The sequence below is a fragment of the Haliotis cracherodii genome, unplaced genomic scaffold, assembly GCF_022045235.1.
Source record: "Haliotis cracherodii isolate W230 unplaced genomic scaffold, xgHalCrac1.p SCAF_14, whole genome shotgun sequence".
Classification (NCBI taxonomy): domain Eukaryota; kingdom Metazoa; phylum Mollusca; class Gastropoda; order Lepetellida; family Haliotidae; genus Haliotis; species Haliotis cracherodii.
In genome coordinates, this window is record NW_027266269.1 from 21,083,763 (window position 1) to 21,107,199 (window position 23,437).

The 23,437-nt window shown below is 41.1% G+C and overlaps 1 protein-coding gene across 2 annotated transcripts in view; it reads left to right on the forward strand.

Annotated features, from left to right (window-relative positions):
* The window catches only part of LOC139461079 (uncharacterized), a 38,279-nt gene extending 15,279 nt beyond the window's left edge, over positions 1 to 23,000 (forward strand). Inside the window, exons 5-18 of one of the 2 annotated variants that reach the window (XM_071242595.1) lie at positions 934 to 1,087; positions 2,720 to 2,817; positions 3,763 to 3,885; positions 5,597 to 5,708; positions 7,005 to 7,165; positions 12,429 to 12,509; positions 13,311 to 13,664; positions 14,685 to 14,814; positions 16,203 to 16,312; positions 18,207 to 18,279; positions 19,015 to 19,127; positions 20,705 to 20,789; positions 21,773 to 21,871; positions 22,823 to 23,000. In XM_071242595.1, the coding sequence (XP_071098696.1) occupies positions 934 to 1,087; positions 2,720 to 2,817; positions 3,763 to 3,885; positions 5,597 to 5,708; positions 7,005 to 7,165; positions 12,429 to 12,509; positions 13,311 to 13,664; positions 14,685 to 14,814; positions 16,203 to 16,312; positions 18,207 to 18,279; positions 19,015 to 19,127; positions 20,705 to 20,789; positions 21,773 to 21,871; positions 22,823 to 22,938 (1,809 nt within the window). In that variant the 3' untranslated portion in view covers positions 22,939 to 23,000. The remainder of the gene's footprint in view (positions 1 to 933; positions 1,088 to 2,719; positions 2,818 to 3,762; positions 3,886 to 5,596; positions 5,709 to 7,004; positions 7,166 to 12,428; positions 12,510 to 13,310; positions 13,665 to 14,684; positions 14,815 to 16,202; positions 16,313 to 18,206; positions 18,280 to 19,014; positions 19,128 to 20,704; positions 20,790 to 21,772; positions 21,872 to 22,822) is intronic. The other variant, XM_071242596.1, reaches the window with a different exon arrangement.
* The last annotated feature ends 437 nt before the right edge of the window (positions 23,001 to 23,437 follow it).

Below are 23,437 nucleotides of genomic sequence, written 5' to 3' on the forward strand. Positions count from 1 at the left end.
ACATCAAAGACTTGAATCACTTCAGGATTTCTTCCCACATCCAGCTGACATGCCATGATATAACTGGAATACTGTTCAAAGGGGCGTTAAACCCAACTCACTCAATGCAATGCTCATCATGGTGACTGTCAATACTGAAATAGGACCTCATGAGGGGTGGTAGTGTAGCCTAGTGGTTCAAGCGTTAGCTCCTCATGTGAGAGACCCAGGTTCGATCCCCGGCATGGAGGTGATGTGTGAAATCTCATCTAAATCAAATCTTTGTTCTCACTACCGGCACAGGGCAGTAGGGTAGCCTTGTGGTTAAAGCGTTTGCTTGTCACGCTGAAGTCCCGGGTTCGATTCCCGACATGGGTGCAATGTGTGAAGCCCATTTCTGGTGTCCCCCGCCGTGATATTGCTGGAATATTGCTAAAAGTGGCGTAAAACCATACTCACTCACTCACTCACTACCGCTACTCAAAGACTTGAGGACATGTCTGTCTGTCTCATGTACAGTTAATATGGAGTAAAGAAACATGTTTATTGGCCATGAGAAGTTGTTGCTCATCTGCCTGAGGTGGTACCTTGGTATGAAACTTGGCCACAAGATACACATGCACCTACCCCACACACTAAGCCCTAAATGAATAAGAGGTGGAAATTTGAAAAAAGGCACACAAAAACTGGTCATACAGTAAGTGAAAGACCACGAGTCTGGTTCATGAGCATAATGCCTCCTGGGGGTGGAGCAGAAGGGAGGGGGCATTGAAAGGGGGTGTGGAGCGGAGGGGAGGGGACATTGAGAGGGTCAGGTACTTCTTCTGGTATAAAACCTGTGACAGAGTTTAGTTTTTGCCAGTCATGTCTGATTTTTGTTGAAAACAATTTCCGGCCAGCCTTATATGTATGAGGAACATTTTAGTAAGGATGAACTTGTGGGTTTTGTTTCAGATCCGAGGCATCCCTGTCAATCAGTGGACTTCCTGTCAAGTATCGGCTGAGCTTCACGCCTCCTTTAAACTCGACTACTACTTCAGCAGACCGGGCTATAAGAGTGCCACCAGCAGTGAGAACATCCCCATCCGATTTGTCATCAGTGGACAAGGTAGATAAATGAACCAACCATGGCCATGTCTTTACAAAGAACCAGGTGTGGGTGGATAATGATCCTTTCAGTGGGGAGTTCCTGGAAGAATAGGGTTATGGTACCCATCTTTGTCTCTTGTACCCCATGCTTGCCTCCCTGTGGTGATTCCCCAGCAGAACAGGTCTCTTGTACCCCATGCTTGCCTCCCTGTGGTGATTTCCCAGCAGAACAGGTCTCTTGTACCTCATGCTTGCCTCCCTGTGGTGATTTCCCAGCAGAACAGGTCTCTTGTACCTCATGCTTGCCTCCCTGTAGGGATTCCCGGCAGAACAGGTCTCTTGTACCTCATGCTTGCCTCCCTGTGGGGATTCCCCAGCAGAACAGGTCTCTTGTACCCCATGCTTGCCTCCCTGTGGGGATTCCCCAGCAGAAAAGGTCTCTTGTACCTCATGCTTGCCTCCCTGTGGGGATTCCCCAGCAGAACAGGTCTCTTGTACCTCATGCTAGCCTCCCTGTGGGGATTCCCCGGCAGAACAGGTCTCTTGTACATCATGCTTGCCTCCCTGTGGGGATTCCCCGGCAGAACAGGTCTCGTACCCCATGCTTGCCTCCCTGTGGGGATTCCCCAGCAGAACAGGTCTCTTGTACCTCATGCTTGCCTCCCTGTGGGGATTCCCCGGCAGAACAGGTCTCTTGTACCTCATGCTTGCCTCCCTGTGGTGATTCCCCAGCAGAAAAGGTCTCTTGTACCTCATGCTTGCCTCCCTGTGGGGTTTCCCCGGCAGAACTGGTCTCTTGTACCTCATGCTTGCCTCCCTGTGGGGATTCCCCAGCAGAAAAGGTCTCTTGTACCTCATGCTTGCCTCCCTGTGGGGATTCCCCAGCAGAAAAGGTCTCTTGTACCTCATGCTTGCCTCCCTGTGGGGATTCCCCGGCAGAACAGGTCTCTTGTACCTCATGCTAGCCTCCCTGTGGGGATTCCCCAGCAGAACAGGTCTCTTGTACCTCATGCTAGCCTCCCTGTGGGGATTCCCCGGCAGAACAGGTCTCTTGTACCTCATGCTAGCCTCCCTGTGGGGATTCCCCGGCAGAACAGGTCTCTTGTACCTCATGCTTGCCTCCCTGTGGGGATTCCCCGGCAGAACAGGTCTCTTGTACCTCATGCTAGCCTCCCTGTGGAGATTCCCCGGCAGAACAGGTCTCTTGTACCTCATGCTAGCCTCCCTGTGGGGATTCCCCAGCAGAACAGGTCTCTTGTACCTCATGCTAGCCTCCCTGTGGGGATTCCCCGGCAGAACAGGTCTCTTGTACCTCATGCTTGCCTCCCTGTGGGGATTCCCCAGCAGAAAAGGTCTCTTGTACCTCATGCTAGCCTCCCTGTGGGGATTCCCCGGCAGAACAGGTCTCTTGTACCTCATGCTAGCCTCCCTGTGGGGATTCCCCAGCAGAACAGGTCTCTTGTACCTCATGCTAGCCTCCCTGTGGGGATTCCCCGGCAGAACAGGTCTCTTGTACCTCATGCACAGTGTACTGGGGACCTATACTGCCAGGAAATCCCCTCTGCACATTTCCGTTGCCATGTTTGTGTAATGTTTGTGTAATGTTTGTGGTCAGGTTGAGGAAACATCACTGTTTCTCCTTCTATTTCAGCTAACAATGTGGAGACATCAGGTATACACAACTTCTCCCATGTATACGAATTCTCCGTCTTCAAACCAGGCCCAATCAAGGACAGAAGTGTATTTGAGGTAAGGTCTCACAATTTTTTTTTGCTTGAAATAAGGATGTCTGACCTTTAGATTTGAAAATGTATATATAAAAAAAAATCAAAATGACAAGGTATTTTTTATAAAAGATCACTTTAACAATAAAAAAATATCCATGGGAATTTTATTTGAATTTGTTTAAATGATTCTTTTTATCACCTTACCAATCCAAATCAAACTTTTAAGAAGATTAAATGAGTCTTGTACAATGCTTTTGATGTTATTATTTCTTAAGACCTACCTACCAAATGTTTCACAATCAAAGTCCGTAAAACCAAAACAAAGAAATTTGGATAACATGGCTTGTTTTATGAATATGTGAACACCAACTTACGTCGAACACCAACACCAGCTTTGTTGTTGGACTGAACAAGGGCAGTAACTCCTTCTGTCCAACATGTTTGATTCAGACTCAGATTAGAATAGATCTTCAGCAACCCATGCTTGCTGTAAAAGGCGACTTTGCATGTCGTAAGGGGTGACTAACGAGATTGGGTGGTCAGGCTCGCTGACGTGGTTGATGCATGTCATTGTATCCCAATTATGTGGATCAGTGCTCATTAAAACAATCACTGGATTGTCTTATCTAGACTTGATTATTTACAGACCGCCATCATAAAGCTGGAATATTGCTGAGTGACAAATGTAGAGATTCCAGGTTAGGATTAGTGCCCAAAATATAAAAAGCGACTAAATGGATCGGGTGGTCTCGTTCAGTGACGTGTTTGTGTGTCGTCATTCTCTGTGGGGTGGGACATTGCTCATTATATCAATCACTGGATTTACAAGTTGTTGTCATCAATTACGAAGTGTGCCATTAAGCAATAAACAAACAAAACTAAATTTCCAATAGTGGTGACAAATTCTGTAAGTTTGTGCTAAGGCCAATGACTTCCATCATGAAGGGTTTGTCTCTTGAATCCTCAGACACCGAGAGGAGTTGTATGCACTGGCCGGAACAATTCTGTCCCTTTGCCGAAACTTGTCGACCAGTTTACTGCTGACATAGAGATAGATTCAGGGAAACAGCAGCCTCCACATAATATGAAGGTAAACAAATCAAGCAAAACAATTGTTAAATACTTTGACTCAATGTGACACTTTGTTCAGATGTACTTTGACTCAATGTGACACTTTGTTCCAGATGTACTTTGACTCTATGTGACACTTTGATCCAGATGTACTTTGACTCTATGTGACACTTTGTTCCAGATGTACTTTGACTCTATGTGACACTGTGTTTGTTCCAGATGTACTTTGACTCTATGTGACACTGCGTTTGTTCCAGATGTACTTTGACTCAATGTGACACTTTGTTCCAGATGTACTTTGACTCAATGTGACACTTTGTTCAGATGTACTTTGACTCAATGTGATACTTTGTTCCAGATGTACTTTGACTCTATGTGACACTTTGTTCAGATGTACTTTGACTCAATGTGACACTTTGTTCCAGATGTACTTTGACTCTATGTGACACTTTGTTCCAGATGTACTTTGACTCTATGTGACACTTTGTTCCAGATGTACTTTGACTCTATGTGACACTGTGTTTGTTCCAGATGTACTTTGACTCTATGTGACACTGTGTTTGTTCCAGATGTACTTTGACTCAATGTGACACTTTGTTCCAGATGTATTTTGACTCTATGTGACACTTTGATCCAGATGTACTTTGACTCTATGTGACACTTTGTTCCAGATGTACTTTGACTCAATGTGACACTGTTTGTTCCAGATGTACTTTGACTCAATGTGACACTTTGTTTGTTCCAGATCTACTTTGACTCAATGTGACACTTTGTTTGTTCCAGATCTACTTTGACTCAATGTGACACTGTGTTTGATCCAGATGTACTTTGACTCAATGTGACACTTTGTTTGTTCCAGATGTACTTTGACTCAATGTGACACTGTGTTTGTTCCAGATCTACTTTGACTCAATGTGACACTTTGTTTGTTCCAGATCTACTTTGACTCAATGTGACACTGTGTTTGATCCAGATGTACTTTGACTCAATGTGCACACTTTGTTTGTTCCAGATGTACTTTGACTCAGTGTGACACTGTGTTTGTTCCAGATGTACTTTGACTCAATGTGACACTTTGTTCCAGGTGTACTTTGACTCGGTGTGACACTTTGTTCCAGATGTACTTTGACTCAATGTGACACTTTGTTCCAGATGTACTTTGACTCAGTGTGACACTTTGTTTCAGATGTACTTTGACTGAATGTGACACTTTGTTCCTGATATATTTTGACACAATGTGACACTTTGTTCCAGATATACTTTGACTCAATGTGACACTTTGTTCCAGATGTACTTTGACTCAATGTGACACTTTGTTTCAGATGTACTTTGACTCAGTGTGACACTTTGTTCCAGATGTACTTTGACTCAATGTGACACTTTGTTCCAGATGTACTTTGACTCAGTGTGACACTTTGTTCCAGATGTACTTTGACTCTATGTGACACTTTGTTCCAGATGTACTTTGACTCTATGTGACACTTTGTTCCAGATGTACTTTGACTCTATGTGACACTTTGTTCCAGATGTACTTTGACTTAATGTGACACTTTGTTCCAGATGTACTTTGACTCAATGTGACACTTTGTTCCAGATGTACTTTGACTCAATGTGACACTTTGTTCCAGATGTACTTTGACTCAATGTGACACTTTGTTCCAGATGTACTTTGACTCAATGTGACACTTTGTTCCAGATGTACTTTGACTGAATGTCACACTTTGTTCCAGGTGTACTTTGACTACAATTTCAAGCTGATAAGGAATGACAGGTTTTACAGCAAGGATGAGCGGCACCAGTACGGAGCTGGTTTCATCACCAAGATTGAGGACTACACAACAGGTACACATTTGCGAGCATTCAGATTGTATGTATACTAGATATTCCACAGAAGTGGTAAATGTACTTCCACATCGTTCCTACATTGGGAATGATTCATTGTGTTGGTGTTAAACCTGTCTCACTCACTGACATGTGGTATAAATGAAATACTGTTCAAAGCTGTGTTAAACCCGTCTCACTCACTGACATGTGATATAACTGAAATACTGTTCAAAGCTGTGTTAAGCCCATCTCACTCACTGACATGTGATATAACTGAAATACTGTTCAAAGCTGTGTTAAACCCATCTCACTCACTGACATGTGATATAACTGAAATACTGTTAAAAGCTGTGTTAAGCCCATTTCACTCACTGACATGTGATATAACTGAAATACTGTTAAAAGCACTGTTAAACCCATCTCACTCATTAACATGCAGTGATATAACTGAAATACTGTTCAAAACTGTGTTAAACCCATCTCACTCACTGACATGTGATATAACTGAAATACTGTTAAAAGCTGTGTTAAGCCCATTTCACTCACTGACATGTGATATAACTGAAATACTGTTAAAAGCACTGTTAAACCCATCTCACTCATTAACATGCAGTGATATAACTGAAATACTGTTCAAAACTGTGTTAAACCCATCTCACTCACTGACATGTCATATAACTGAAATACTGTTAAAAGCACTGTTAAACCCATCTCACTCATTAACATGCAGTGATATAACTGAAATACTGTTCAAAGCTGTGTTAAGCCCATTTCACTCACTGACATGTGATATAACTGAAATACTGTTAAAATACTGTTCAAAGCAGTGTTAAACCCATCTCACTCACTGACATGTCATATAACTGAAATACTGTTAAAATACTGTTCAAAGCAGTGTTAAACCCATCTCACTCACTGACATGTGATATAACTGAAATACTGTTAAAATACTGTTCAAAGCAGTGTTAAACCCATCTCACTCACTGACATGTCATATAACTGAAATACTGTTAAAATACTGTTCAAAGCAGTGTTAAACCCATCTCACTCACTGACATGTCATATAACTGAAATACTGTTAAAATACTGTTCAAAGCAGTGTTAAACCCATCTCACTCACTGACATGTCATATAACTGAAATACTGTTAAAATACTGTTCAAAGCAGTGTTAAACCCATCTCACTCACTGACATGCAGTGATATAACTGAAATACTGTTCAAAGCAGTGTTAAACCCATCTCACTCACTGACATGTGATATAACTGAAATACTGTTCAAAGCAGTGTTAAACCTGTTTTCCTCACTCACTCTAGGTCTGGAGTATGTGATTGACCGGGCAGAGGGCAACTGCACCATGCACAAGATACCCGAAATGACCTGGAGAAGTGTCGCCACAGACCCACACAACATCACCATGCAACATGCTCAGGAACTGTTGAAGATCCAGAACAGGAATTTTGTCTACCAAGGAGAGGTAACTTGTGAATTCTGAGAATGAAATTGACAAGGTTCTGAATCATTTTAGACTAACATCTAGTCTCTGAAATGAAAATATTTGACAAGAAGAATTAAATTATCTTGAAAAAATATAGACTTGCAAAGGCTGTATTGGACATATTTGTTGCAGGGTCTGTATGACAGTAATCTAGACTTGCCAACTATTATAGACTTGCATGGGCTGTATTGGATATATTTGTTTCAGGGTCTGTATGACAGACTGTAATTGTTCCGTCACCAGACTTTGATTGACCATCTGTGTAATCTGTTTGGAAGATGTTTTGTTGAAACATCTGATGATGAACAGATTACCCCTTTCCTGTATTAACAAGTCCACACCATCGTCAACATTTAAAGGGGCACTAATCTCTGGCTTCTTCCCTCTGCCGTGAGTCGATTTGCTCGCTAACGCAACTAAGTGTGACAAGAGACTAGGCTACCATCTGCAAGGACAGCTGAATAAACCTGGAGGCAATATTTGTTTTACACATTTTTGAACACTGATAGGTTACCCGTGATTTCTTCAGCCCAAACAAACAGACAAAAAGAATGCTGGAAGCTCATCAGATGTTGTTATTTGGAAATACTTCTGATGGTTATAGTTTAAAAATAAAAAAATAGTATACCTGCAGTGAAAGCATTTTCAGATTTAGGATTGTGTGGATAACACGATTACTACTCCCTTGTCATCCATGTTTTCTGGTATAACCCTACACATGTGTATTTGTCGTCATTCACTTGATGCTCAGTTAATGAATTTATTACAGGTATAATTAGTGGTAGCACCACCCAGATTACCTGATAAAGGTTCCCATTTGGCATTTCTTGTGTCTGGGGTAATTATTCGATCTAAATCCGGGTTTGAAGTGAGGTGAAATGTGTGTTATGTAATATGCACATGGCAGTCCAGCAAGAGATGAAGGATCAGTTGATTTACTCTTCTGTTAATCAATGGATCATTCCTAGCCATCAAAGGATCAACAGAAAATATGTTGATTGATTAATCACTGTTGTCTTGTGCTGATGTAAAAACAACATACTTTGTTCATAGGGTTAACTGATAATACGTTGATTGATTGCTCATTGTTATCTAACTAAATGGATTTTTTTAAAGAATCGTGGACATTATGAAAATAGTTGTCATGGGGGCTTTCTCAGCTGACCTTTGAGACTTGACACCTTTGTGAAACAACTGACACAAACTAAGTGATCAGTGCATGGAGAAAGGAACATGGGTTATACTATCCTGAAACGCTATATATATTTTAAAATAATTGATCGTTACAGAGACATGTGAAACAGAATAAATTTCCTTGTACAGCTTTGTTCCTTTATGTGGATATTCACGGATACATTCCTCGAACAGCTGCCTAAAATTTGATATATAACTTTGGTAGATTGTAATTATGATATTTGCGTTTCGTTTTCATTCATTTGCTGTAGCATTGAACAGAATCATTCTTGTTCCTCTACATCTTGGCCGAGAAGTTCTTCAATGCGAGACAGACGTTGTTTTCATAGGTCTTTTCCTTTGTAAGCTTGTATAAATGTGTAAAATATGATTCACTTAGGCAATTTATATATTGTCTAAATATTTCAGTCATTTTACAAATTGACTGAAACATCTGTCCATTTATTTAACAGATTGACAAAAAATGATTAAGACATTCAAAATGGCTTAAAAACATCACAATAGATAATAATGCCTAACAATATAGAAATGTACTTTTAATCCTAATAATTTCAGTCACTTGGTGATGATATGAAACATAAAAATGTTTGGAATTCGTTATCATAATAATACAGATGGACACATTTTTCAGTCAATTTGTAAAATAATTGAATATTTAGACGTTTAACAACTTCCTGAGTGAAAATTTTACTCATTTTTACTGTAAAAATAAAATGAGCAATGTTCAGGTGAAATATTTATTTTGCGTTACAAGTCAAAATAGTGTAATCAAAAATCGCACAATTACAAAGCAAATGACTTATCAAAACTTCGTCACCATTACCAGTGCTAAGCACAAAGATACCTACATTTCCTTATTATTTCCAAAACTGTATTTCATTTTTTGATCAATGTGATCATACGCCCTGATACTATCAATAAAAGTGATTTCTGCTGTATCATCTGGGTACTCACAGGGAAAAAGCAATAACATAGGCAACAACCAGTCCCGGGGAAAAAAACAATAACATAGGCAACAACCAGTCCCGGGGAATTGCTGTAGATCAGTGCCCCTTTAAGTCCCTTTCAGCACCACAATTAATACAATCGGCAATATCATCATCAACATTAAATAGTAAACATCAATGCCAGAGAAACAAGTCTTGATTATCAACAAAACAAAATTCAACTGGGCTTGAAGGGCAAAATAGGGGTGAAAAATATTTGAATGGATCACTGAAAGCCAGAGCCGTAAGAATATCCTGCCACAATGGTAGCACCTGCTGCTCACACAATAGGAACAAAAACATAATAAGCATCAACATCAACATAAGCATGGCCATTAACATCAACATCACACATTAAAAAACACCTCACCATCAACATCACACATTAAAAAACACCTCACCATCAACATCACACATTAAAAACACCTCACCATCAACATCACACATTAAAAAACACCTCACCATCAACATCACACATTAAAAACAGCTCACCATCAACATCACACATTAAAAACACCTCACCATCAACATCACACATTAAAAACACCTCACCATAACATCACACATTAAAAACACCTCACCATATCATCACACATTAAAAACACCTCACCATCAACATCACATTAAAAACACCTCACCATAACATCACATTAAAACCACCTCACCATCAACATCACATTAAAAACACCTCACCATCAACATCACATTAAAAACACCTCACCATAACATCACACATTAAAAACACCTCACCATCAACATCACGTTAAACCACCTCACCATCAACATCACATTAAAAACACCTCACCATCAACATCACACATTAAAAACACCTCACCATCAACATCACACATTAAAAACACCTCACCATCAACATCACACATTAAAAACACCTCACCATAACATCACACATTAAAAACACCTCACCATAACATCACACATTAAAAACACCTCACCATCAACATCACATTAAAAACACCTCACCATAACATCACACATTGAAACCACCTCACCATCAACATCACATTAAAAACACCTCACCATCAACATCACATTAAAAACACCTCACCATAACATCACACATTAAAAACACCTCACCATCAACATCACGTTAAACCACCTCACCATCAACATCACATTAAAAACACCTCACCATCAACATCGCACATTAAAAACCACCTCACCATCAACATCACATTAAAAACACCTCACCATCAACATCGCACATTAAAAACCACCTCACCATCAACATCACACATTAAAAACACCTCACCATCAACATCACACACTAAAAACACCTCACCATCAACATCACACAAAAAAAACACCTCACCATCAACATCACACATTAAAAAACACCTCACCATCAACATCACATTAAAAACACCTCACCATCAACATCACACATTAAAAACACCTCACCATCAACATCACACATTAAAAAACACCTCACCATCAACATCACACATTAAAAACACCTCACCATAACATAACACATTAAAAACACCTCACCATCAACATCACACATTAAAAACATCTCACCATCAACATCACACATTAAAAACACCTCACCATCAACATAACATTAAAACCACCGCACCATCAACATAACACATTAAAAACACCTCACAATCAAAATAACATTAAAAACACCTCACCATAACATCACACATTAAAAACACCTCACCATCAACATCACGTTAAACCACCTCACCATCAACATCACATGAAAAACACCTCACCATCAACATCACACATTAAAAACCACCTCACCATCAACATCACACATTAAAAACACCTCACCATCAACATCACACACTAAAAACACCTCACCATCAACATCACACATTAAAAACACCTCACCATCAACATCACACATTAAAAACACCTCACCATCAACATCACACACCAAAAAACACCTCACCATCAACATCACATTAAAAACACCTCACCATCAACATCACACATTAAAAACACCTCACCATCAATATAACACATTAAAACCACCTCACCACCAACATAACACATTAAAAACACCTCACCATCAACATCACACATTAAAAAACACCTCACCATCAACATCACACATTAAAAACACCTCACCATCAACATCACACATTAAAAAACACCTCACCATCAAAATCACATATTAAAAACACCTCACCATCAACATCACACATTAAAAAACACCTCACCATCAACATCACACATTAAAAACACCTCACCATCAACATCACCCATGATTAAAAACACCTCACCATCAACATCACACATTTGTATCACAATATAGAGAATCTCACCCTCATGTCTTTTTATGTCAAATATATCAACACAAGTTGACAAAAATAGAAAAACTCCGAGGCTGGCCAAGGAGTTTTTCCACTTTTGTCAACAAGTGTTGATATATTTTATATCAAAAGACACGAGGTGAGATTTTATTCATCATCCATTATCATTCTTCCGTCTTTTTCAGTTTGTAGACAGTAATATGCACTGTCTCAAGCTTCAGCTAACAGCTTCAGTAGCAGAGCCATTAGTGATGTCATTTGATTATCACATTGTAACCAATGATGTCACAATGTAGATATCACTTGATCTCACCCAAGCGATATCATCATCAACAGAAGCATATGTCATATATATCAACACAAGTTGGCAAAAATGGAAAAACTCCAAGGCTGGCCAAGTGGTGATATATTTGATATCAAAAGACACGAGGGTGAGATTTCACCTGTGGAAGCCAGTTTTGGATGATAAATGTTTTAGTTTCAGCTTCACCATCAACACAAGCATATGTCAAATATATCAACACAAGATGGCAAAAATGGAAAAACTCCGAGGCTGGCAGCTTCACCATCAACAGAAGCATAACTGAATCACTATCAGCATCCCCATTAATCCTATATTTCCTACAGCAGGGAATCAAAACAGGCCAAGTTCCTTCATGAAAGAAATATTTTCAGTAAACTGGCTTCCTTGAGATATTGCTGGTGAGTCCTGAAGTATTAACTCACCCACCTGTATGTGTTGTCAAAGTTTACTCAGAATGACCTCCCTTGTTTCAGCGTGTGTTGCGTGGGATGCCAGTGGATGTTTGGGCCAGTGTCTCCCCGAATAACATGGTACAGGAGATCTACTTCCTCAAGGTAACCAGTTCTACTCCAGTCAGGGTTCCGCTGCACCAGACCATTATTTGTTCCCTCTTCAAGTTTAGGACCCTCTTATCTAATTACCGTTCAATGTTTTTCAATAAAACTTGGAATGTGCTTTGCTCATCTGCTCAACTGGTGTCTTTTGATATTTTGATTTTTAAAAATTAATTTGGTTATGTTTCTGTGGAAACAATTTCGACTAAGCCTCAAATGAGGGAAGGGTTTGTTTGATAACCTTTCAACACTTTTCAATGTTTTTCAGTGAAACTTGAAATTTGTATTGCTCATCAGCTTAACTGATACCTTTTCATTTGAAATTTTTCTTAATTATATTTTGTTTCATTTCCAAGGAAACAATTTGAGCTTAGTTTCAAAGAACTCTAGGCTTCATTTCCAAGCCATAACTCTCAATATTTTTTGGATGAAATTTATTTATTCTGTTATGATTCCATGCTTAGGGATAGATAGCTCCTATACCATTGTCAAGCAAGAGTCACTGGCAGAAGGATGGACACGAAACATCACATCATAATAGAATAAGCAAGTTGCTGTCCATTAAATATCTTACCTTTACTGTTATTTACCAACTTCTAAAATTGCCAATCAAACAGTTCCCATCAAGCACCTGTTTGTGTACATTGTTTTCTTTCATCTTCCCATCAAGCACCAGTTTGTGTACATTGTTTTCTTTTGTCTTTCCATCAACATGATCAAGCACCTGTTTGGATACATTGTTTTCTGTTCTCAATGTCCAGCACCTGTTTGTGTACATGGAGTTCTTTTTTGACTTTGCAGCAGGCACCTGTATCGGGCAAACCCACACCCCCATCTGTCATTTTAGGAATGTACTTCAAAAACATCACAGCTTATAATCTCATGAAAACAATGAGTCAAGGTCAACCACAGCCAGGTCAAGGTCAACCTACACCAGGACAAGGCCAACCACAGCCAGGTCAAGGTCAACCTACACCAGGACAAGGCCAACCACAGCCAGGTCAAGGTCAACCTACACCAGGTCAAGGTCAACCTACACCAGGACAAGGCCAACCACAGCCAGGTCAAGGTCAACCTACACCAGGACAAAGCCAACCAAGTTCAGGTCCGCCACAAGGAGGTCCAGGATCAGGAAACAGCAAAGGCTTACAAAGGGTGAGAATTGTTAAGTAACTACAATGACAATATACAGTGCAACCCTATAACTCCGGACCAGTCAGTCCCTAAGCCAGGCCTCCATGCAATTACTGAATTGCTACACAACATTAATTTTTGGTACAATTTGCATCAATTTTTGTTCTCAAAATGGTGAGGCAGTAGACTCTATATTTAATAAAAATAATTTAAACTGTCCAAATCATCTGTGTATCCTCCCGTGAGTTTAACTGTTGTATGATGTGATTCAGAGGCCACTTGAATGTTGGTAGGAAGTAAAGGGACGGTCATGTAGTCTAGTGGTTAAAGCATTCGTTCGTCACGCCGAAGACCCGGGTTCGATTCCCGACATGGGTACAATGTGTGAAGCCCATTTCTGGTGTCCCCAGCTGTGATATTGCTGGAATATTGCTAAAAGCGGCGTAAAACCATACTCACTGGTAGGAAGTAAGGAAATAACGGTACTATACACTAAGGGTGTGCCGTATTACAGATATATAGGTAAATGGAAGTTCATTCTTTCCATGATATAGACCCGTGAAGATATTGGTAGGGAATAGGTCTTCAGCAACCCATGCTTGCCGTAAAAGGCGACTATGGTTGTTGTAAGAGGTAACTAACGGGATCGGTTGGTCAGGCTCGCTGACTTGGTTGATGCATGTCATTGTATCCCAATTGCATGGATCGATGCTCATGATGTCAATCACTGGATTGTCTGGTCCAGACTCGATTATTTACAGTCAAAGCAATCTTAGCGCTCACTGTCAGAGTAAAAGGCTGTTACCTGATATTGAAGCAAGACAGTTAGTTTTTCCATTATTATTTTGCAAGAATGACTTAGTTTTCAGGGGTTGGTCCACAAAGCAATCTTAGCGCTATGACTGTCTTAAATCTATGTTTAAGTATGGGAGTGATCATCTTAGTGTTACAATCGCTTTGTGGAACAGGTCCCTGGTAAAATGTAGTTTAGAGGCGTTTGATGATGTTACAGTGATTGCATTCGGTCTTTTCTTTCACAAGAACCCCCCGGAGAAGTTTGTGAGCATGTTCAACTTCCACGTGGGCCACCCTGATGTGGACGTGTTCGACATCCGCCCCTGTTACCAGGAGACAGCACAGAGGAGTCTGTATATGACCTTCAAAATCTCAGGTAACACACCTCACTGATGGCGGATCCTTAGGGGATGGAGCTGCTCACTCCTCAAGATGCCGACCTAGCTTGTGTTTGGATCACTTTGTTACTTAGGGTAGGGTGTGCAGAATAGATCTCCTGGCACTCAGGGGATTGTGGGTCAGAATAGATCTCCTGGCACTCAGGGGATTGTGGGTCAGAATAGATCTCCTGGCACTCAGGGGATTGTGGGTCAGAATAGATCTCCTTGCATTCAGGGGATTGTGGGTCAGAATAGATCTCCTTGCACTCAGGGGATTGTGGGTCAGAATAGATCTCCTGGCACTCAGGGGATTGTGGGTCAGAATAGATCTCCTGGCACTCAGGGGATTGTGGGTCAGAATAGATCTCCTTGCATTCAGGGGATTGTGGGTCAGAATAGATCTCCTTGCACTCAGGGGATTGTGGGTCAGAATAGATCTCCTGGCACTCAGGGGATTGTGGGTCAGAATAGATCTCCTGGCACTCAGGGGATTGTGGGTCAGAATAGATCTCCTTGCATTCAGGGGATTGTGGGTCAGAATAGATCTCCTGGCACTCAGGGGATTGTGGGTCAGAATAGATCTCCTTGCACTCAGGGGATTGTGGGTCAGAATAGATCTCCTGGCACTCAGGGGATTGTGGGTCAGAATAGATCTCCTTGCATTCAGGGGATTGTGGGTCAGAATAGATCTCCTTGCACTCAGGGGATTGTGGGTCAGAATGGGTCTCCTGGCACTCAGGGGATTGTGGGTCAGAATAGATCTCCTTGCATTCAGGGGATTGTGGGTCAGAATAGATCTCCTTGCACTCAGGGGATTGTGGGTCAGAATGGGTCTCCCAATACTCGAGGGATTGTGGGTCAGAATAGGTCCCCAGTACCCCATGCTTGTCTCTCCTTCAGTTGTGACGGACCCCCTCTGTAGTCTAGTGACAGAGTGTTTGCTTGGAGTGGTAAAGGTCGGTGGCATCATCATACCAAAGACATTAAAAGATGGTACTTTTTGTTACCCTGCCTGACGATCAGCAACAAGGACTGATCGGCTTGAAGTCAGTACACTGTGTCTGAGTGGGGTATTCATGTTAAACTGCAGCATGGTATCTCAGTTGGCTAGCACAAAAAAATGGTTTTGATCCAGACACGCATGCACATCGATGTCTGTTTAACGGTCTTGAATGATATGTTTAACCCTATTTCACTTACCTCACCTCACCCAACATAACAATTTTTAGAATTTTGGGGGTAATACAAAGTATTTATTGAAATCTTTTTCCACCAAAAACATAAAGCCAAGAGATTATGGCCTTTACATTGGCTGCCTTAGTGACAAAATGTCATACACACAAGTTCCAAGTGTTTTTAAAAGAGGATATATGTCTGTTGTCAGGAAGCTACTCTCAGGATGTGTACGGACACAAGTCCATCTTCTTCCCTCCTCTCAGGACCAAGCTGGCACTCAGTGCAAACGTCTCCCTCATCAGGATCGCCGACATCAAGGTGAGAATAATGTCACAGTAAGGCCACACCTTTTTTCACTAACTTTACAGATAGGTGGGTAATAATTTCAATTCAAATTTAGTTTTTAGTTTTTAGTTTTCTCCTCCACTTCAGGTCGGCTGGTATAAAAAAATAAAAATGGTTTGTTGGAGGGGAGCCTGCGACACAGCCGTTGCTTTGAGCAGTTCAAACCTGGATCAAGCCAAACTACTGTTTTATCCTATCAATTTCAAGAAAGACAAACTTCATTTTGACTCCAATATTTCATTTATGTCATCGTCAGTGGGTCGCTTTATAAGTGCAATAATCTTGGACGCGACGTTAAACTTAATTTCACCTCACCTCTTCAGTGGGTATTTTCTTAGAAAATATTTTTTGGTGCAATGTGCTATTAGCTTATTGGCAGGATTAAAAAAGAAGCAGGATTAAAAAAGAAGCAGATTCAGGAAAGAAATATTCCATTTCAACCAAAAATATAATCGGCGGATCCTTTAAGCAAGTAAAAGCAAGTATGGTCTTAGTACACAGATAAAATTTGGGGGCACATTTCACCCAGTGGTCTGAGGCACTTGCTGTCAAGAATTGTCTCCCTTAGGCATGTCAGGAGCCTATGGTCATGAGTTGAGTCTCAAATTGGGTTTGTCTGGACTACACATGTCAGGACTTGATTTAAGAAACTTGTTTTAACTTGCACCAGGTGTATGTTGACATAATAGACTACCTGCGCCAGACAAAACCAGGTTGCACCCTGGTCTCATAGGTTTATCAAAGTTGAAACAAGGATGCATAAACTCATCTAAATAAATACAATCTCTGATCTCTGATGAATGTGTCATGTGTCATGGATTACACATAAAACAGGGATTAGTGATGGTAAATAAAACTAATAAAATAAAAAAAAATTAAAAAAAAAAAATCGATGTTGTTAGTACATGTAAGAGTTAGTCAGACAAAAATTTGAAATTCTTTAAATGTACTTGGTCCATGTAGACTTAAGTATTCGGTTGCATTTTTCAATTATAGGTTGCACTGGTGCATGTTTTATATAGCTAAATCAAGCCCTGCTTGAACTCACTGGTTTCACACTATCGTTGCACACAATATTGATCACTGGATTGTCTGGTCCAGACTGAATTGTTCACAGGCTGTCGTCATATAGCTGGAATATTATGCAACAACCATACATGGTTAGATATGGACAACAGCTAACTGTGGATGAGGATCCTTGTGATTGCATATTCCCGGGCAAGGGAGTTAACTGACATTAAAAGTCCAGTTTCCACCCTTGCTGAACTAAGCTGGAATTCCTGGGCTCAACAGTGGCTATTACGAGTTATGTCCCTTCTATGCCTCTCCTATGGACCAATAAGATTCCACATCTCGTATCACTTGCATTTGTTCAAACGAAATGGTGGCACCCAGTCAAGACGATCTGACTATCGATAATCAAGATCTATAGTGTGATAAAACAGGTCTTACATCGCAAAGTCTTGTGAGCACCTTGAGAAAAACTGGTGGCGCTACGATCAGGCCTAGAAATTCCAGCCTAGTTTGGCAAGGGTGGAAACTGGACTTTTACAGTCAGTTAACTCACATGCCTTGGGGTGATGTTTTGATTGAAGCATTGCTACGCCAAAACCTAAGGTTCCATTCTCTACAGTGGTAGTATGTGTGGAGGCCATTCCTTGGGTCCCCACTGTGGTACTACTGGAATGTTTACGTACTGAACATAAAAGGTTAGGGATCATGAATAATTTTGGGATATTTTTATGAAATTGTGTGCGACAAAAAAAATATCCCAAAAATTATTCATGAAACCATGAATATGTTGCTGAAGACCTGCAACGCATGTGCTGCTGATGTTTAAGAGAGCTAACTCTGCTGTGTGTTGCAGGTGAGACAAGATGATGACAGTGACAAGAAGCTGATTGTGTCATTCACCCTGTTGGACAAGGCCCCAATCGGAGGTACAGTTAACATTTGGACTTCAAGGCTAAAATAACTAAAAGATGTTGTTAATCCATGTGCATCGTATGACGTGACTCACTTGAGTATTGGGGGGCACGGGTGGCCCAGTCGTCTAAGGCGGCACTATTCATTAAAGTGATGCATGTGTGATCGATAAAGAGTTGCCTGTCATTCTTAGGTTAGATAGGCGGCACGGCTGGCTCAGTCATCTAAGGCGCCGCGATTCGCTGTGCAGAGTTGCGTCACTTGGGCATGCCAGAAACCTATGATTGTGGGTTCGAATCTCGATTCGCCCCGATTATGTTTCTAGGTTTGTCAGCACCATACCCGTGCTCGTGGGTTTCACCCAAGTGATAAATGTCTGAGACCTGCATCACTTTGGGCTTTCCTCCCATATTAAGCTGACACGCCGTGATATAACTGGAATACTGATAAAAGCGGTGTTAAACCCAACTCACTCACTCACTCTTAGGTTAGATGAGTGAGTGTAGATGCTTCTGTCAACAAACATGACTCCAACTCTTTTGTCATAAATATTTGTGTGTCATATTTGTAATAAATGTTTGTCAGACATTTGTGATAACTGTGTATCAGGAGTTTGTAATCAATGTTTCTGTGGCGAATGTTTGTTATCAATGTTTGTCAGATATTTGTGATGACTGTGTGTCTGATGTTTGTAATACTAGTTTGTGTATCGGATGTTTGTAACAAATGTTTGTGTTTCTGCCGACCAGGAAGTGTGGCCGATCCACCCAAGGAGACTTCTCTGGAATACGCCCACCACCTCATCATGCTGTCCGCTGCAAACGGCATCGTCTTCGCCGTCAACTACCCCATACACTCCAAGGTCGGTATACCTCTTGAGGATTCCGGGTTAGATTAGTCCAACAACCTAGCAGACTCGGTGATATTAAGAAAGGAATCTAATATAGAATCCAGAATGATATGGCAAGTGCTGAAATTAAGTATTGTTCTGGGCTCCATTTGGATTTGATTACTGTAAATCGTGAAATTAATGCGTCTCCAAAAGAATGCAACCACTGGACCCTAGCCAAAAATGCCACTCAAATAAATACGACACCCCCTCCACTCAAGCATCAGTGGATTTCTATCTAAAGATTTCAGGTTTAGAATCCTCACCTTAATCCAACCTTACATTAATCCAATCACACACCAAATAGCACCGCTTATTAGCGCTGAGTAGAGCAAAAACAATACATGCGCACTGGCTCGTGTTGGCCTTTGACGCAGTCGCAAAGAACGAAGGGTGGCGTCTGTCTGGACTTGCAGGTGTGTTCAGTGATGACATAAGTGAGTAGAATGCTTGTCTTGACCTCAGCCGTGACAATTCACAGGATGTAATTAGTGTTTGAATGACATTGTTTATATACAAGTGCTGCTCAATAAACAGTGGTGTGGAATACATCAGCGTATGTCTAAGTTGGTATTTTTGCTATCCAAAATGTCTTATTGTTGATATAAATGCGATGTTTAAAAATGCGAGCAAAGACCATTCGCATTTAATGCACGCTTTAATTCAAGATTTACAGTATATATTTTGAAGATGCTTGTTGTTAGAGGCAACTATGCTTGTCGTAAGATATGCCTATGCTTGTCTTAAGAGACGACTAGCAGTATCTGTTCCAGACTTTATTATTTACAGTCCGCCGTCATATAGCTGGGTTGTTTCTGAGTGTGGCGTTTAACAACAAACAAACAAATATTGTAAGAGGGACTTGTAAGTCACATATCAGTTACTTTTTATGTAATTATCTTTATCTTTGGTCAGGGTGGCATTAAACGACAAACAAACAATTAGCATGCCGACTTTCTCTACATGTTTAAGTAAAGTGCCGGGCAAGTTGGAAATATAGAAGCTGTTCACCCAACATTGAGTGGGTATCCCGTAGGATGAGATGGTAATGTGAGTGCTAACTTTCTGGCTCCTCACAGGCAGCTTGGGTTGTATACTCCCCAGGGAGCTGAGAATGAAAATCAGGTACACGCTGATCCATTAACAAGGGTTATAATAATGTAAAGCTATCCACTTGGTGAATGGAATTTGGTGCAGAATAAATGGACTTGTTATTATCAACATGATTATAATAACATGAATTGGGCATTTTTTAATTCCAATTTAGGGGTGGTCGGGTAGCCTAGTGGTTAAAGCATTCGCTAGTCATGCCGAAGACCTGGGTTGAATTCCCAACATGGGTACAATGTGTGAAGCCCATTTCTGGAGTCCCCTGCCGGGATATTGCTGGAATATTGCTTAAAGCAGCGTAAAACCATACTCACTCACTCACTTAATTCCAAAATTTAGGACTCTTAATGCCATTTCCTGAATCTTGGGGCCTGAACATCTGCCTGGGAAGGTGCCTTGGTAAACCCCTGTTAAAGTATTGTCTCTTTCTGTCATTGCAGATATTTGTTGTGCACACATACTCCATGACATCAAACGCCTCCCCACCGGTGTCGACGGCTGAGTCCGGCCTCCACTACAGCACAGGTAAAGTCCGTAAGATAATACTCCAAGCATTTATCTTGGAACCTGAAGTAAAATTGGATCAGAAAACATTATTTTGATCAAAATTGGGCTTTTCTATATGTCATTATTTAACATTGGATTCAGCGTAATAATGTAAAGATTTAGCTTAAATGCCTTTTGTCTTTTTTGGTGAAAAGTTAGGTCTACAAATCCATTACTATCTGTGAGACCCGTGAAGATCTGGGGTAGAATAGGTCTTCAGCAACCCAAGCTTGTCGTAAAAGGCGACTATGCTTGTCGTAAAAGGTGACTAATGGGATCGGGTGGTCAGACTCGCTGACTTGGTTGATGTATGTCATCGTATCCCAATTGCATGGATCGATGCTCATGATGTCAATCACTGGATTGTCTGGTCCAGACTCGATTATTTACAGACTGCCGTAATACAGCTGGAATATTGCTGAGTGTGGCGTTAAACAACAAACCAAACCAAAACAACCCGTGAAAATCCAGGTAAGAGTTGGTCTCTAGCAACCCATTGATTGTTGTCAGAGGCAACTAATGGGATTGGGTGGTAAGGCTCACTGACTTGGTTGATGCATGTCATTGTATCCCAATTACATGGATCGATGTTCATGATGTCAATCACTGGATTGTCTGGTCCAGACTCAATTATTTACAGACCACCGTCGGGCAAGTCAGTGGTCAATGTGTTGGTTCATCACAATGAAGATTTGGTTCTATTTTCCCTATAGGGCTACAGTGTGTGAAGCCATTCCCTCAACCATCATATCACTGAAGTATTACTAAGTGTACAACTCATGTTTCTCACTTACATACACACTGAATCCACTCCACTGAATTCATGTTCCGCCACCCTGTTCAGTGCCACCCTACCCCCATCCCTCTACGATACATATCTTAATAGTTAGCATTACTCCCATCTCCACAGCATAGAATCCTAATAAACTCAAAACTTCTAAATATGTTTTATCTATGAGTAGTGGTGAGGTCGGGTAGCCTAATGGTTAGAGCTCTTATCACGCCGAAGAACGGTTCGAACCCACCACCGGAATCTACTATGTACCCTGGGTACAAAGGAGGTAGGTGTACTGCTTTGGTGATTTAGTTCCACGTGTAGCACCACATCCTTGCTCCTGCAGGGGGCAGTTATTAGTGGACGTTATCTTCTTAGCTACATTTTTCGCAGATTCGCCTGCCGAAATTTCACAATGTTAGGAGTAAAAAGTCTAACTGGTGGAGCGGTCGGGTAGCCTAGTGGTTAAAGCGTTTGCTCATCACACCGACGACCCAGGTTTGATTCCCGATTCCCGACATGGGTACAATGTGTGAAGCCCATTTCTGGTGTCCCCCGCCGTGAAATTGCTGGAATATTACTAAAAGCGGCGTAAAACCATACTCACTCATTCACTCTATGAGTAGTGGTGGGTATTGGTCTGACCTTCATGTTACAGATTATTGCCACAATGAGTCCTGTTTTGTCATCTGTACCACAACATATTGCATGTGCTTTTCATTTAATTTGTCATGAACTGGAATGAAAATGGACGCATACACCAAACTTCCCCTGCACATTTCCCCAACTCTGCAGTCTTCCACCATTTTTTGGATGTTGCTATGGTAACAACGCATGTGTAATTGATACCACTCACTTAAAAACCACTGACTTACTCAACATGTTAAAAAAAACGCACACACGCATGCAGGCACACTATCACTCACTCTCACTCATACTCACTCACATTCACTCACTCACATTCACACACTCACATTCACACACTCACATTCACACACTCATTTATTCACTCTCACTCACACTCACTCACTAATATTCACACACTCACCCACTCACACTCACTCACATTCACACTCTCACTCAAACTCACTCACACACTCACTCAAACTCACTCACACACTCACTAAACATGATGTAAACTTTCTCAAACCCTACTTACCCCAAGGTTCTGGAGCTCACCTAAATTTCGGGGAGTATTATCCAAGGGTTAAACCATGTGGCCTGCTCCTTGTTCCAGGGTCTATGGCGGGGCTCGGGATCGGCATGATCATCTTCGGCACCATCATCGGGCTCCTAATCGCCTTCATCGTCTACCGCCGCATCCACACTGAAGTGCCCTACGAGAGGAACTAGACAACATTGTCAGGATATCTGCAAAATTATTATTTTACCGTCATTTTACAATAATGTTAGGATCCATATCTATTTACGAGTCTATTGATTTCCAGGATAATCAGAAGCCTTATTAGCCTTATTCGAAAAAAAAAGCCAGCTATTGACGCTCTGAACTTTTGTGTAGTAATTCAAACAGTCACACTATTTTGTCTGCTCCAGGACTTGGTGGAAATTATTTGCATCCATTCTGAATTTGTATGTGTTAGAGATGCAGTATTTTGCAACTGGTAAAACCCTGTACCAGCCCATTGCTGTGATGTGTGGGGCTGTAACGATCACTTTGTCATGATATCTTTATAGTAAGGACGTGATACGACTCATAACTCAATACCAAGGTCATGATACGAAAGAAACAAAAACAAATACATTTTCCTCAGGTTTTACCAGAGGAGAAATATATCGGTAGAGTTGGTCCCCCTATTCCTGTCACTGGAGCCAAGTAAAAATAGGTCTTCAG